At 31.6% G+C, this 14,107-nt stretch overlaps 1 protein-coding gene across 2 annotated transcripts in view; it reads right to left on the reverse strand.

Annotated features, from left to right (window-relative positions):
* LOC126881253 (sporozoite surface protein 2-like) overlaps positions 1 to 13,464 on the reverse strand; it is a 91,250-nt gene extending 77,786 nt beyond the window's left edge. The window contains exon 1 of one of the 2 annotated variants that reach the window (XM_050645413.1): positions 13,137 to 13,464. In XM_050645413.1, the coding sequence (XP_050501370.1) occupies positions 13,137 to 13,341 (205 nt within the window). In that variant the 5' untranslated portion in view covers positions 13,342 to 13,464. The remainder of the gene's footprint in view (positions 1 to 13,136) is intronic. The other variant, XM_050645406.1, reaches the window with a different exon arrangement.
* Positions 13,465 to 14,107: the final 643 nt, after the last annotated feature.

Genomic DNA, 14,107 nt, shown 5'->3' on the forward strand with positions numbered 1-14,107 from the left:
TAGAGCAATATATGGGCACAAAGCTGAACACAACACAGTGATGAAACTTGATATTCTCAGAAACCACTTTTACAATTTAGGTAAAGCGGGTTCCGGTGAATTTGTAACTATTTGAATCTCCCATCCTAATTACAGGCCAGTTGGCAACTCTGGCCCTCAGGTAATTTTTCGGTAACCAATCAACTACCGGTGAATTCGTAACTAAATAAAGGTATAATCTTTATAGACTTGAAATAAACATACGGAAAATCTCCTTGCTTTTAAATTATCAGATGGATTTAAATAATTTATCATTGCTAAACATCTAACTATTGAATTTGCCATTACTTGATAAAAATCAAGCTCGTGTAGAGCTATACTTGATGGAACTAATATTTATAGCACGTGTTAATGAAACACTATAATATTGTTTCAATTATTTTATTAAGATATTTCAATTTTTGCAATTTTTTATAGGTACATATAATACAAATATAATATTTTTAAGCAAACCAAGAGACATTCGGTTTAGATTTAAGGTATTAGATTTAATCAATGGTTTCAAATTCACCTGAAGAAAGTTTCGAGTTGGCAGGTCAGGTAATAGAAAAGTTACGAATTGGCCGGTGTACATTTTGATTTGAAAATTTTTGTCATTAAAAGTTACGAGTTGGCGCGTGTCCGGTAAAGCGAATTAAAATACAATTGGCAACTTACCCATCGTAGTGCAAAAAATTGTAAACGGAGAAAGAAGCTGACGTGCATATCCTTTGTTTGAAAATTTAGTGACATGAGGAGGGTATACCTACACCGACAAAATAAGTTTTGATCCAAGAGAAATCCTTAAACTGCTCATAAAAAGTTTATGTCTTTAAGACTTAAGAGCACAGTAGTTCTTGGTGTGATTTAATGGACAGAGTTTAATACAAAGCTCTTACAACGAAGTGTCACATACATGAAGAGTCTTGTTTGGTTTAATAACAAGAAAACGAAAAGTCATTATAATCAAAAATACCGGGGCCGCACTTTAACTACTACATTATGATAATAATTATAATAACAAGATTATCATCATTCAGTACGAAAATCTCTTTATCCCGTAAAAAACGCACTGTACTATGCAAAATTTCACAAACAAACGATAAACCAACCAGAGCATGAAAACCTCTTAATTTTTAGTTTATTAACAATAAATTAAATTGACTGCTAAATTAATTTTAATTTTCACTTGCATATTTATTATTTGTTTATTTTACCTAGGACACGGTTACCATAAACACACTTGTTATACTCTAGATTCTAGGGCATAACAAGCGGGCGTTATTTATGGCATATAACGCCCTGTAGTACAATCATTCAAGCTTAAAATGGATCCAAACCTCGCAATTCTAATTGCCTTCATCGATCTTCTTGAAAATTTGGAATTAAGTTCATTTTCCTCTCCTCTTCAAACTTGACTTGGTCGCAAAGTATGCTTTTTATTTTTAAGGGGTGAAAACTACCCCTTACTCCAATAAATTGAAAACTAATGAATTAAAGCGGAAATGGGCTATAATTATGTTCAAATATGTTAAGTGTTGATTGTTTTGAATCATGGCTTTAATATTTTGATATTTTACAGCTCACCAACCCTTAAAAAAACCCCTCATACAAAGATTATTTAAAAAATTTGGTCAAGAGACATGAAATATTTTTATTTTGGATCGTAATAGGAGAATTTCTTTCCTTCAAGTACAAGAAACCTGACAATTAATTTTTTTAATAATGCAACCATCAAAAACCACCCCTAAGAATGAAACTTAAGAAAAATTGAGGGTCGTGTTTAGTGCCATTCGATAGATTTTTCAAAAACATTGAATAAGTGTATTTTCAGTTTTTTGATCTGATGTTCATTTCGCGAAATATCGCGGGATTCGTATTTAAAATATTAAATTTACCCCCCACCCCTCTCCGTGGGAAGTCGTGTTTGGTATCATTCGATAGATTTTTGAAAAATATTGAGTAGGTATTTTTTAGTTTTTTGATCTGTCATTTATTTCGCGAAATATTCGCTTTTTTCTCGTGAAACTTTGGGACTCACCCATATCCTTACGCCCGCTCAAATCGTCAGATTTTTTAAAAAATATACAATGTTTTGCATGTACTACACTTACCTTATAGTAGGGGAGCCCAAGCGGGGATTTTTGCAGTTACTCGAGCGCGTCAGATTATCATGTGGGAGAAACCTGCTACCCTGCAGATGTACCTCTACCATATATTGGCTCTTAACACAGGGAGGTTCGTTAAGGGGGCCCGAAAAAAAAATCTATTGTTAAAAATACTCGAAATTGTCAGATTAAGATAAGGTAAGTTAAGTAAATGAAAGAGAGTGTATATTTCAAAAATCTGACGATTTGAGCGGGGCGTAAGGAAATGGGTGAGTCAAAAGTTTCACAAAAGAAAAGCGAATATTTCGCGAAACGAACACGTCAGATCGCAAAATTAAAAAATACGTCTTCAATATTTTTCAAAAACCTCTCGAATGGTACTAAACTTGACCCCCACGGAGAGGGGTGGGAAGTAAATTTAAAATTTTAAATACAAACCCCGCGATATTTCGAAAAATGAACATCAGATCGAAAAACTGCAAAATACACCTTCAAAATATTTTTGAAAAATCTATCAAATGGTACCAAACACGACCCCCCCACGGCGCGGGGTGGGGGGTTACTTTAAAATCTTAAATGGGACCCACAAATTTTTATTGCAGATTTGGATTCTTTACGTCAAAATAAGCAACTTTTAATCGAAACATTTTTTCAAATTATGGATAGATGGCGCTATAATCGGAAAAACGATTGTTGGAAATGGAAAATTAAATTAAAAAATGGCAAGCGCCCGCTAAAATGGAAAATTTTACTTAACTTTTTTTGATTTTAGGACCTAATAATCACAACCTAATTGGTCCCCAAAACGCTCGAGTGACTGCAAATTTAGCATACTTTACTCCCCTACTATTATCTTAATCTGACAATTTCGATTTTTTCTAAGAATAGATTTTTTTTCGGCCCCCCCCCCTTAACGAACTCCCCTGCAATAAGAGCCAATATATGGTAGAGGTACATTTTCAGGGTACAAGATTTCTCCCCATGTAATAATCTGACGCGCTCGAGTAACTGCAAAAATCCCCGCTTGGGCTCCCCTACCATAATTTTCAAATATAATCTCTAGAAAAATGTATTTGGTCTTTAATCAATAACTCGGCTTTCTTTAAGATCTTTGCATTCATTCTCATATCATTTTGTAGGGAATGTCATAAGCTATAAGATCATGAGAGCTTCAATCTTTCTAAACCCTTTTGTTCAAAAACTTTTAATGTTAAAGGGCTAAAAAGACGCTCCCTTTGCATTGAAATCAATACTTTAAACGCTTATATCTCGCTTAATTTATAAGCTACGTGAGTTATAAAACAAGCAAACTTTTCAGTAAAGATAAAGATAAATTCTTGGCCAGATCACCTTTTTCATAAATCCAATATTTTTTGAGATATTTTGAAAAAATAACGAATTTTTTAACAATCGAAAAAAAAATTTACTTAATACAAATCTTTTCAAAATGTAATTGTTCTAAATGATTTAAATTTTTGGAAGGTGTTGTCGGAACAGAAATAAAGTTAATTTTACATGAACTACGGTTAATATTAATTTTGCCGCACATGGCATACATTTTACCGTCATTTTTTCTTTTACAAATTCGATTTATTTGATTATTTTCGTCATAACTTGCTTAATTTTTTTGCTAGAGATTTTTATCAAAGCTTTTTTTGAAGGCCTAAAAAAAGTACTTTAACAATGTTTATTAACTTTTCTATGAAAAATTAATCATTTTTCCGTTATTTGAGCTCAATCTTTGCATAAACTTACGAAAAACAAAAAATTCGTTTTCAATGACTCATAAGTTGCTTAATGTTATCTAAAAAATTTAATTAAAACTGACTAGTTCCTTTGTTTTTTTTTTGTTATAAAAGCCTGCTTAAATTGCCTTACCTCAATTTTCCTTACCTTACCTTAATTTCCTTACCTTAATTACCTTAAATTTCCACCCCCGAGAAAGGGTGGCATTCACCCCCGGGGTGGAAGCATACATTAACACCAAGTCAGGTTTGTTATTTGCATTATTTTTGAGCTACTGTCAAAATTTCAAACAAATCCATGAAGGGTTTTAGAATTGTGTGTGTTCACAAAGAGGGGATGGCAATCTTTAGAATTGCGAGATGAATTGCTTGAATGAATGTACTACTGTTGTATAAGAGAAAAAAAGCAAACGTAAATAGAAGAAAGTTTTTTTATTTAAAAGAATTTTCAAAAGAGTAAATATTATAAAACATTATAAAATATACAGGGTGTAACAAAAATACAGGTCATAAATTAAATCACATATTCTGGGACCAAAAATAGTTCGAATGAACCTAACTTACCTTAGTAAAAATATGCACATAAAAAAAGTTATAGCCCTTTGAAGTTACAAAATGAAAATCGATTTTTTCGAATATATCGAAAACTATTAGAGATTTTTTAATGAAAATTGATATGTGGCATTCTTATGGCAGGAGCATCTTAAAGAAAAATTATAGTGAAATTTTTGCTTCCCATAAAAATTTTATGGGGGTTTTGTTCCCTTAAAGCCCCCCAAACTTTTCTGTACGTTCCAATTAAATTATTATTGTGGTACCATTAGTTAAATTCACTATTTTTAAAACTTTTTTGGCTCTTAGTATTTTTTCGATAAGGCATTTTTTATCGAGTTGTGGCTTCTTTTTTAATATGTTTACATAAAAATTTTATGGGGGTTTTGTTCCTTTAAACCCCCCAAACGTTTGTGTACGCTTCAATTAAACTATTACTGGGATACCATTAGTTAAACAAAATGTTTTTAAAACTTTTTTGCCTCTTTGTATTTTTTCGAGAAGGCAACTTTTATCGAGATATGGCTTCTTTTTTAATACGGTTCAAAATATACCTAAAAATGTAAATCATACATAAATTTTCATATTATTACCAAGTCTCCATAATCGTACTTAACCATATACAAATATGTGGTGGATTTGACAAATATTCAAAATATCTCGATAAAAACTGAATTTTCGAAAAAGTACTAAGAGCCAAAAAAGTTTTAAAAATATTGTGTTTAAGTAATGGAACTACAATAATAATTTAATTGGAACGTACACAAAAGTTTGGGGGGGTTTAAAGGAACTAAACCCCCATAAAATTTTTATAGGGTGTCCAAATTTCACTATAATTTTTTGTTAAGATGCTACTGTCATAAGAATGCCATATGTCCATTTTCAATAAAAAATCTTTAATAGTTTTCGATATATTGGAAAAAATCGATTTTCATTTTGTAACTTCAAAGGGTTGTAACTTTTTTTATATGCACATTTGTACTAAGGTAAGTTAGGTTCAATCAAACTATTTTTGGTCCCAGAATATGCGATTAAATTTATGACCTTTATTTTCGTTACACCCTGTATAAAACATTTTTTAACCTTAACAACCTTTATAAATATTGAAAGTAGTTTTCAAAATTTCCTGAAAAAATTATAAGTTCCGAAATTCTCTGAGTCTTTTTAAATTTTCGAAGAGCAAACTTGACCAATATTACCTCGTGCCTTGACATGTTCCTAAAAAGGATTCGCCTGGTAATTTATCGGACGCTGTTACCGAATCTTCTATCATAGTGAATACTCTGTTCTTAGAAACAATGCTCTCTTCTATATGTCCTTCTGTCATAGATGCACTTTTCCATTTGCCATGCATTTTTAGGGTCCCGAACGATGCTCCGGCTTCAACCAAAGGGTTGCAAAAGAGTATATTCATTTGCATTTTCTAATTTAAGGTAAAATCCTCACTGGTAAAAATTTGCGTCGAACCAGCTGTTCGTCGCAAATATTTGCGTGCTCGAGGTAAATTGTGTTGTGCTAGTGTGGACGTGCTCGTCGCATAAATCGGACGCAAGAATTTTCGACGCACATAACGCACACGTTCCATCGGTTGTCTATTTTCGAGAAAAGATCAAATTTGCGAGGCAAATTCTTGCCACGCAAATTCTTGCGAAGAACCATTAATTCAATATGCACGAATAATTTACCAATGCGCACGCGGCATTACAGATACATTTCCCAGTGTATTTTTGCCGACAGGTTGGACAGTGGATCGACTGTTTCGGTATGTAACAAAAATCTTCGTTCCTTTATTCCTTTTTGTCTTAATGATACATATCTCCTGACCAGTTTCAAGGTACCTATATTACCCTCCTCCACAATAGTGCCTTTGGACGTACAATATTTAGTTACTAGTATTTTAACGAGAAAACAGATACCCTTATCTTCTATATCGTTTACTAGTACATTCTTTAACGGTAAAATATTGCAAAACCTCTAGATTTTAAAGAACCGCTTGGATTGACCTGAAATTTGGCATACACATAGCTAATAACTCAAACAAAAAAAGTGATATTGTGCCGATGTGTGCTTTTGCCCTGGGGGTGATTTTCACCCCCTCTCGGGGGTGAAAAAATATTCGTCCAAAGTAAGTCCGGAAATGGATAAACTGACTAATTTTGAGTAACTTTTGTTCTATAGAGTTTTTTCACTAAGTCAATACTTTTTGAGTTATTTGCCAGTGAATGTGTTCATTTTTTTCAACAAAATAACCACGCTTTAAGACGGTTTTTTGCAAATAACTCAAATAGTAAGTATTTTGTCGAAAAAACATTTCTAGCAAAAATATAGCCTCTAAAAAATTTTAAAAAATGGTGTATATATCACGTTTCTATACCTAGTAGAAGCAGAGTTATAGCTAATTAAAAATAGGTTCATATTCGGCAAATTCCAAATGGAATACTTTAACGTGAAATAACCAAAAATGAAGCACATTTCGGACAAAACTCATTACAACTTGTTTAAAGTGTTTAAAAAATCTTCATTTTTGTTAAAAAAAAAAAATTTCTAGCATCAAAAGTAAACAAGTTAGGCTCAAAATAAAGTTAGTCCCTTTTTTTTGGTAAAAAAATAGGGAAAACACCCCCAAATTAGTATCTCAAATGAACCTAATCGTTACGACTTCACAAGTTTCTTGACTCGTGTATGTATTGTTTATATGATCTGTAAGTTTCATCGGTTCAAAGTCCTTATTTTTGAAAGCGTTGTAGTTAAAAGGGGTTGATCGAGTCACGGATCACGAATGTATGCAAATTAAGAAACACCAAATCTTAATCAATTTTTGTCTAACAGAAAACCAAAAAAATACATGATATTCAGAAAAGCAATGCTGACTTTTTTTGTTTTTCGAGATTTTTGGTATCTCTAACAATTTTAAAGTTATTTTGAAAAAAAGCATATTTTTCAAAATTAAAATTTTTTAAAAATTTTACTTTAAAACCAATTTTTTCAAAACTAAGCACTTTGAACCGATGAAACTTACAAATCATATAAACACAACATAAATAAAATAATTTGTGGAGCGGTAACGCTTAATTTCATTTAAGTTGCTAATTAGGAGGTGGTCTTTCCGATTTTTTTTGCCAAAACAAAAAGGACCAACTTTATTTTGAGCGTAACTTGCTTAAATTTAATGCCAGAAACTTTTTATAAAAACAAAAATAAAGTTTTTTTTTTAAGCTTTAATAAAGTTATAATAGATTTTCCCCAAAAAGTGCTTAATTTTTTGGATATTTCACGTCAAAATATTCTATTTGAAATTTCGTGAATATGGATCTACTTTTCATTGGCTATAACTCTGGTTCTACGAGGTCCAGAGACCTAGCGCGTACACCATTTTTTTATTTTTTTGCAGGCTATATTTTTGCTAAGAACGATTTTTTCGACAAAATACTTACTTTTTGAGTTATTTGCGAAAAACCGTCTAAAACAGTGCTTATTTTGTTGAAAAATGAACATATTCACTCGCAAATAACTCGAAAAGTGTTGACTTGGCGAAAAAGCTCTATAGAACAAAATTTGCTTAAAATTAGTCAGTTTACCGATTTCCGGACTTATTTTGGACATATATTTTTTCGCCCCCAAGAGGGGGTGAAAGTCACCCTCAGGGCAAAAGCACACATCGGCACAATATGCGTATGCCGAATTTCATGTCAATCCAACCGGTTCTTTAAAATTTAGAGCAAAAACCGTGAAATAATGTACTATACGGTCATTTTCACAAGCCAAAACCACCCATCACAAGAACTACTTTATGTAAAAGATATCCTTTGGATTTCATTTTAAAAACGATATTAGACTGCAAAAATGCGGAATATCAGCATTTTCAACAATTAATGGGGATTTCAAAATGAAATATTTAGTCCACAAGGAATTTGGAGAGTAGGTACTTTTCGGAATAAAATAATTGCATCAGAAACGTGAACTAAACATATAAAAAAAACAAAAATTAACATACCAATTCCTGAAAGTAAGCCAATATTATAGTATTATTTATGTCAGCTGGGAGTGCGGTCCTGAACTTAGTTAATTAAATACACCTAAATTTAGTCTCCAAGTTTTTCATTATTTTTCTTTGGTAAATATTTAAATTAAATATTAGAAACATAACCAGTATGAGTATAGTAGTTTAGTTATTAGTGGTGATTTGATTGACGTAAGTACTTTTATCAATATATTTACGGTTTCATCAAAATCTTACAGATTTACGAATTTCCATCCACTCATACAGTTTTGTAAATTCGAAAGCGATTAACAAAAACTTGTTTTTTGGCTTATCTTCGAAAAGTTAAATCCTTTGTAAGTAACAGAGTCGTACAGACCCAATTACAATATAATGAAACGAAATAAGAAAATTTAAATAAAAAGTATTTGACAATTTTATCCGATGGCTGGTACTTCTGACTACAGGAGTCCTCCAATGTTTCCCGATCAACAAACACCATCTTACTCTACAATTACTCAACAGAAAGCAGCTACATTCCCTGACAAAGAACAAGCCATTATTATACCAGCAGTAGACACACTAAAATTAGAAGACTACGTTACAGCAATAGGATTACTAGTGCAGCCCAAAAATGTACTCTTTTCATCACGAATTTCTAACCACAGAATCTGCATCTACCTCTCCAGCAAAGAAGTTGTTAACAATTTTTTAACAGACTAGGGAGGAATAAAAATAGGAGACAATGTTATTAGAGCGAGAAGATTAGTCACTCCTGCTAATAGGTCCCTGTTGTCTAATGTCTGTCCGACTATTCCTCATCACATCGTCGAAAAATATCTTGCTGAGAATGGATTTCATCTTCTTTCACCGATGTCTTTCTTAAAAGCGGGAATTCAAGACCCTCAATATAGTCACGTATTAAATTTCCATAGACAAGTGTACTGACAAGTGTACTATACACCTGTCGACAATATTGTCATTCCTAAATCAATTCTCGTTGACTTCGATAATACGTCTTACCGAATCTTTCTTTCTGATGGACTCACCTGCTATCTATGTGATCAATCTGATCATATAGCCTCAACATGTACAAATACAGCCAAACCCGTCAATACCTACCCAAACTGACCAAGACTCTATTCCTTCCTTTAATGCAATAGCAGAAAACAAAAATCACTCTTTTCAGAATCAAATGGAAAACACTTGTGAAGTAATGGAGTCCCAAGAACTCCATACAGAAACTACTAGACCGAAACGTTCTCATTCTGAAATATTGACTCCATTTAGTACACCACCGGTAGAAAACACAGAAGTAGTTTTTACGAAACCAAAATCAATATCAACAAAAAAGCCAAGAGCCACTAAATCTGATACACAAACAGTTTCTACAGAGTCACTTATCTAACCTGCTAAAGGAATTTATTGATGAAGCTTTAACCCAGTTTGAATTAAACTATGCAGAGATAGTCAGATTTCTGGATGATGCATATGGCTCCCCAATCGATTAAATATCGCACAAGAATACACGGAAAACATAACAGGAATATTAACAATACTAATAGAAATCTACCTCAAACTCGAAGACAGACGCATTAGATCTAGAATTACACGAATAAAGAAGAAAATAGGTCGTCAACTAAATCTAGAACAAATTGAAAATTATGACAACTCCGAAGATACAGATGTTTCTCAAGGAAACCCCAATTTAAAAAATCAATAAAATAAATATTAACAGTAAATTGATATTATTCATCTTTTATTCTAATAAAAGAAATAAACCCACAAAGTATATATCTACAAGAAACAAACTTTAAAAACAACAAAAAATATAACTTAAAACATTTTGATTCCTACATTTGATTCAGTTTTTAAAAGAAATTAAAGTCTATAACCAAATATGAGTGCTAACGTTAAGAACAATTATTATAAATTAAAATCAACTTTGTAAAAACTCTATAGTTTGTATATTATATTAATTAAATATGGATTGTACCACCGCTAATAACCTTTTATGGTTGATGCGGGTTATTCCTAATGAAAAAAAAAAGTATGTCAGCTATTTTATTTTTCAATTTCCATTGAATAAAAAATATTTTGTACTATTTGTCGTACCTACACTGACCTGGATTAAAGCGGCAATCAATTTTCTGTTGCCTTTATTGCAATTTCTCGAATACTTTCTGGTAAATGTAAATCCTTAACTACATAAATATAAATCCAACTGACAACTAGGTACATTATAATCAATAAACACACGTAAAAATATCAACAAATGTCATTGTCAAATACTACTAAAAATATGCTTATAAGAGAGAGTCTGTAATTTGGAATAAATTCAATATCTCAAATACTAATTGTTTTTTTGAATAATGCTCAAACCCGTCGATTAGTATTTCAAATTGTTCTTTTTGACATACAATAATAATGTATACAAGGTGTCCCAATTTAGAGATATGACGTCATCGTTGATTTTCTTAAATAGCAACACTGTCATTTTGATAACTATTTTGATAGGGCGTGTAAAGTTATCCACAACTACAAAATTTCAAATTTTTATTCCCTACCATTTACAAGAATAATTGTGTAATACTTGAGTATTTGAATACTTGAATATTTAAAAAAATAACAATGTTATGAAAAACAAGTAATCAAATAATAATTGAATTTAATTATTTCCATTAAGCAAATACTCCTAATGTTGCGTTCAATTATTGTCAAATTGTCAATGGGCAAAATTATGAGCATTTGCTTATTTGAAATAATTAAATTCTTTTTTTATTTAAATATTTATTTTTTATTATCTTGTAAATGGTAGAAAATAAAAATTTGAAATTTTGCAGTCGTGTATAACTTTACACACCCTATCAAAAAAAACTATCAAAATGACAGTGTTGCCATTTAAGAAAATCAACGATGACGTCATATCTGTAAATTGGGACACCCTGTATACATTATAATTGTATGTCAAAAATGATAATTTGAAATATTTATCGACGGGTCTGAGCATTTTTTAAAAAGACAATTAGTATTATAATTATTGAATTTATTCCAAATTACAGACATAACTTTAAATAATTGATGGATTCGACCGTTACTTGATGGAAGTTCATTTTATCTCACAATAAAACACTGAAAACTTTTGTTTTCTATACTTTTACAAAATTTATTATTTACAACTATGTGACTACAGCTGTTTCGGCAGAGTGCCTTTCTCAAGTGATATAATTTACAATGTGTTTGCCTTTTTAAGTCTCTAACTGAAGAGGTTGAGGAGTGGGAAGCTGTTTGTCTCGAGTTGGTCATTCAGAATTGTATCTGTATTTTTCAGTTTATTAATTTCCATAGATTCTAAAAAAGATAGCTTAAGGCCTTTATTTTGGATATGCAGAATTTGAAACTCTTCATTGAAAGAATGATTATGATCTAGAAGGTGAAGTGCGTATGTAGAAGTGTCTGTTTTTCTATTGTTGAAAGCCCTTTTGTGTTCTGCTATCCGTTTGTCAAAAGTTCTGCCAGTTTGACCGATGTACGTTTTCGGACAGTCACCACAAGTTAGTTTGTACACACCACTCTGTAGTTGCTTTCTCTTTCGGCTTTTATTGTTCTTAATATAAATATTTGCTTAAGTTGTTGTTAGTTCTGAAAGCTGGTATTATTCCTTTCTTTTTTTATGTATATGGCTATTTTTGTTGTTATCTTGCCAGTAAATGTGAGAGAGCAGAAGGTACTGGGTTCTTTCTGTGGTGGTGAATACACTAATTTCAGGGCTTTCTTATGGAGTTTTTGATTTAAAATTTTGTTAACTGTTTGTTCATTATAGCCGTTGTTTACTGCTATTTGTTTAATGATGTTTAGTTCTATCTCGAAGTTATTTTTTGTCATGGGAATTTCTGTCAGTCTATGTATCATGCTATGATAGGCTGCTAATTTGTGTTGTGTAGGATGGGATGATGAATTGTGTATAGTTGTGTCAGTATGGGTAGGTTTATGATATACGGAGAACTCATGTTTGTTGTGTAGTCTGGTAATCGTTACATCTAGAAAGTTTAGAAATCGTTACATCTAGGCACTCTGCCGAAACAGCTGTAGTCACATAGATGTAAATAATAAATTTTGTGGAAGTATAGAAAACAAAAGTTTTCAGTGTTTTATTGTGAGACATAATTTTGTTATTTTATATTATCTTGTAAATGGTAGAGAATAAAAATTTGATATTTTGCACTTGTGTATAACTTTACACACCCTATCAAAATAGTTATCAAAATGACAGTGTTGCCATTTAATAAAATCAACGATGACGTCATATCTCTAAATTGGGACACTCTGTATACATTATTATTGTATGTCAAAAAGGACAATTTGAAATACTAATCGACGGGTCTCAACATTTTTCAAAAAAACTATTAGTATTTGAGATATTGAATTTATTCCAAATTACATACTCTCTCTGTATATTTTGTAAACGCAGTAAAATAAAAAGTAAAAACGTCTCAATTTTAGTTTTTATATTATTATATGTAAAGTGAAAAATAAAATCTTGTATATACCACTGTTATATATTGCCGTATGGTTACGCTCATCGAGCAACATCCATCCCTCGGGCCAGAAGCCCTCTGCATGGATTACGTTGCTCTCCAGGCGTAATCATCTCAATAACACCCTTGGTGCATAAATAAGTATTAAACTGTTTAGCTCTCTGGACTAGGCAACTAATCAAAATAAACATTTTACCTTGTAATGAAGAACATGGATCAGGACCAGTATGTTGACCATTCGGAAACATTTTCTTTTGCCATTTGTACATATTGCAATTAAATTCATCGACCTCCTTCTTCCATTTATTGATCTGCTGAACCACTTCTTGCTGCGTTAAGGAATTTACTTCGTACAGTACAAAAAATAGATAAAGTACAGCACATACACTTCTCGCCCACATTTTTTTAATATATCTTTATTTTTGTGCAGTATTTGAGGTACAAGTTCAGACGGATGGTGATTAGAACTGGGGTCATCCCACAGAAGTGTTATTTATGTATGTATTAAATGATTTACATATAGTCAATTATCTTTGAACCACAGATAAAGTAGTTCTCGGTACGTAAATTATTTTTATAACCCAGTTGTGATATTACTTCTGCAAAATATGTCGTGATACATATAGACTAAGAGCTGGGATAGGTAAAAGCTTATCATTTTAGGCACCGTAAGAGTCTATAACTTAAATGATAAAACCCAAAAGAAAACCTATGAGCGCTATGCCGTCATTTTTTAGTAGCACATGCATCGGCAGTTGCGCATGAAACTTTCCATTTATGGATGGGATAAATAAATTAAAAAGTACCCCCTCACTCCCAGAGTTCATTTTTTTTTTCATTATTTTTTTAAGTTCTATGTGATTAAAAAATAGGACTCACATAGGAATTTTAACCCAACACCCCCCTTAACCAGCCGCCCGACATCAAAAACATCATTTTTCGGGTTTATTTTTTTTAGGTAGGATGCAATATTTAATTTTAAGATTTCAAAAAATTTGCACGTATAGTTGAGGCTTTTACAAAACATGTCTATTTTTAACCGTAGTTTGATTGTAAGAAAAAAATGAAAAAAATATTTTCTTTCGTGGACAAAAGCGTATAACTTTTTTTTTGAGATGGCCGTATATCTATTTTTTTTATTTTGTGTATTTTATCAAACACTGTATT

The sequence above is a fragment of the Diabrotica virgifera genome, chromosome 1 (genome assembly GCF_917563875.1).
Source record: "Diabrotica virgifera virgifera chromosome 1, PGI_DIABVI_V3a".
Lineage (NCBI taxonomy): Eukaryota > Metazoa > Arthropoda > Insecta > Coleoptera > Chrysomelidae > Diabrotica > Diabrotica virgifera.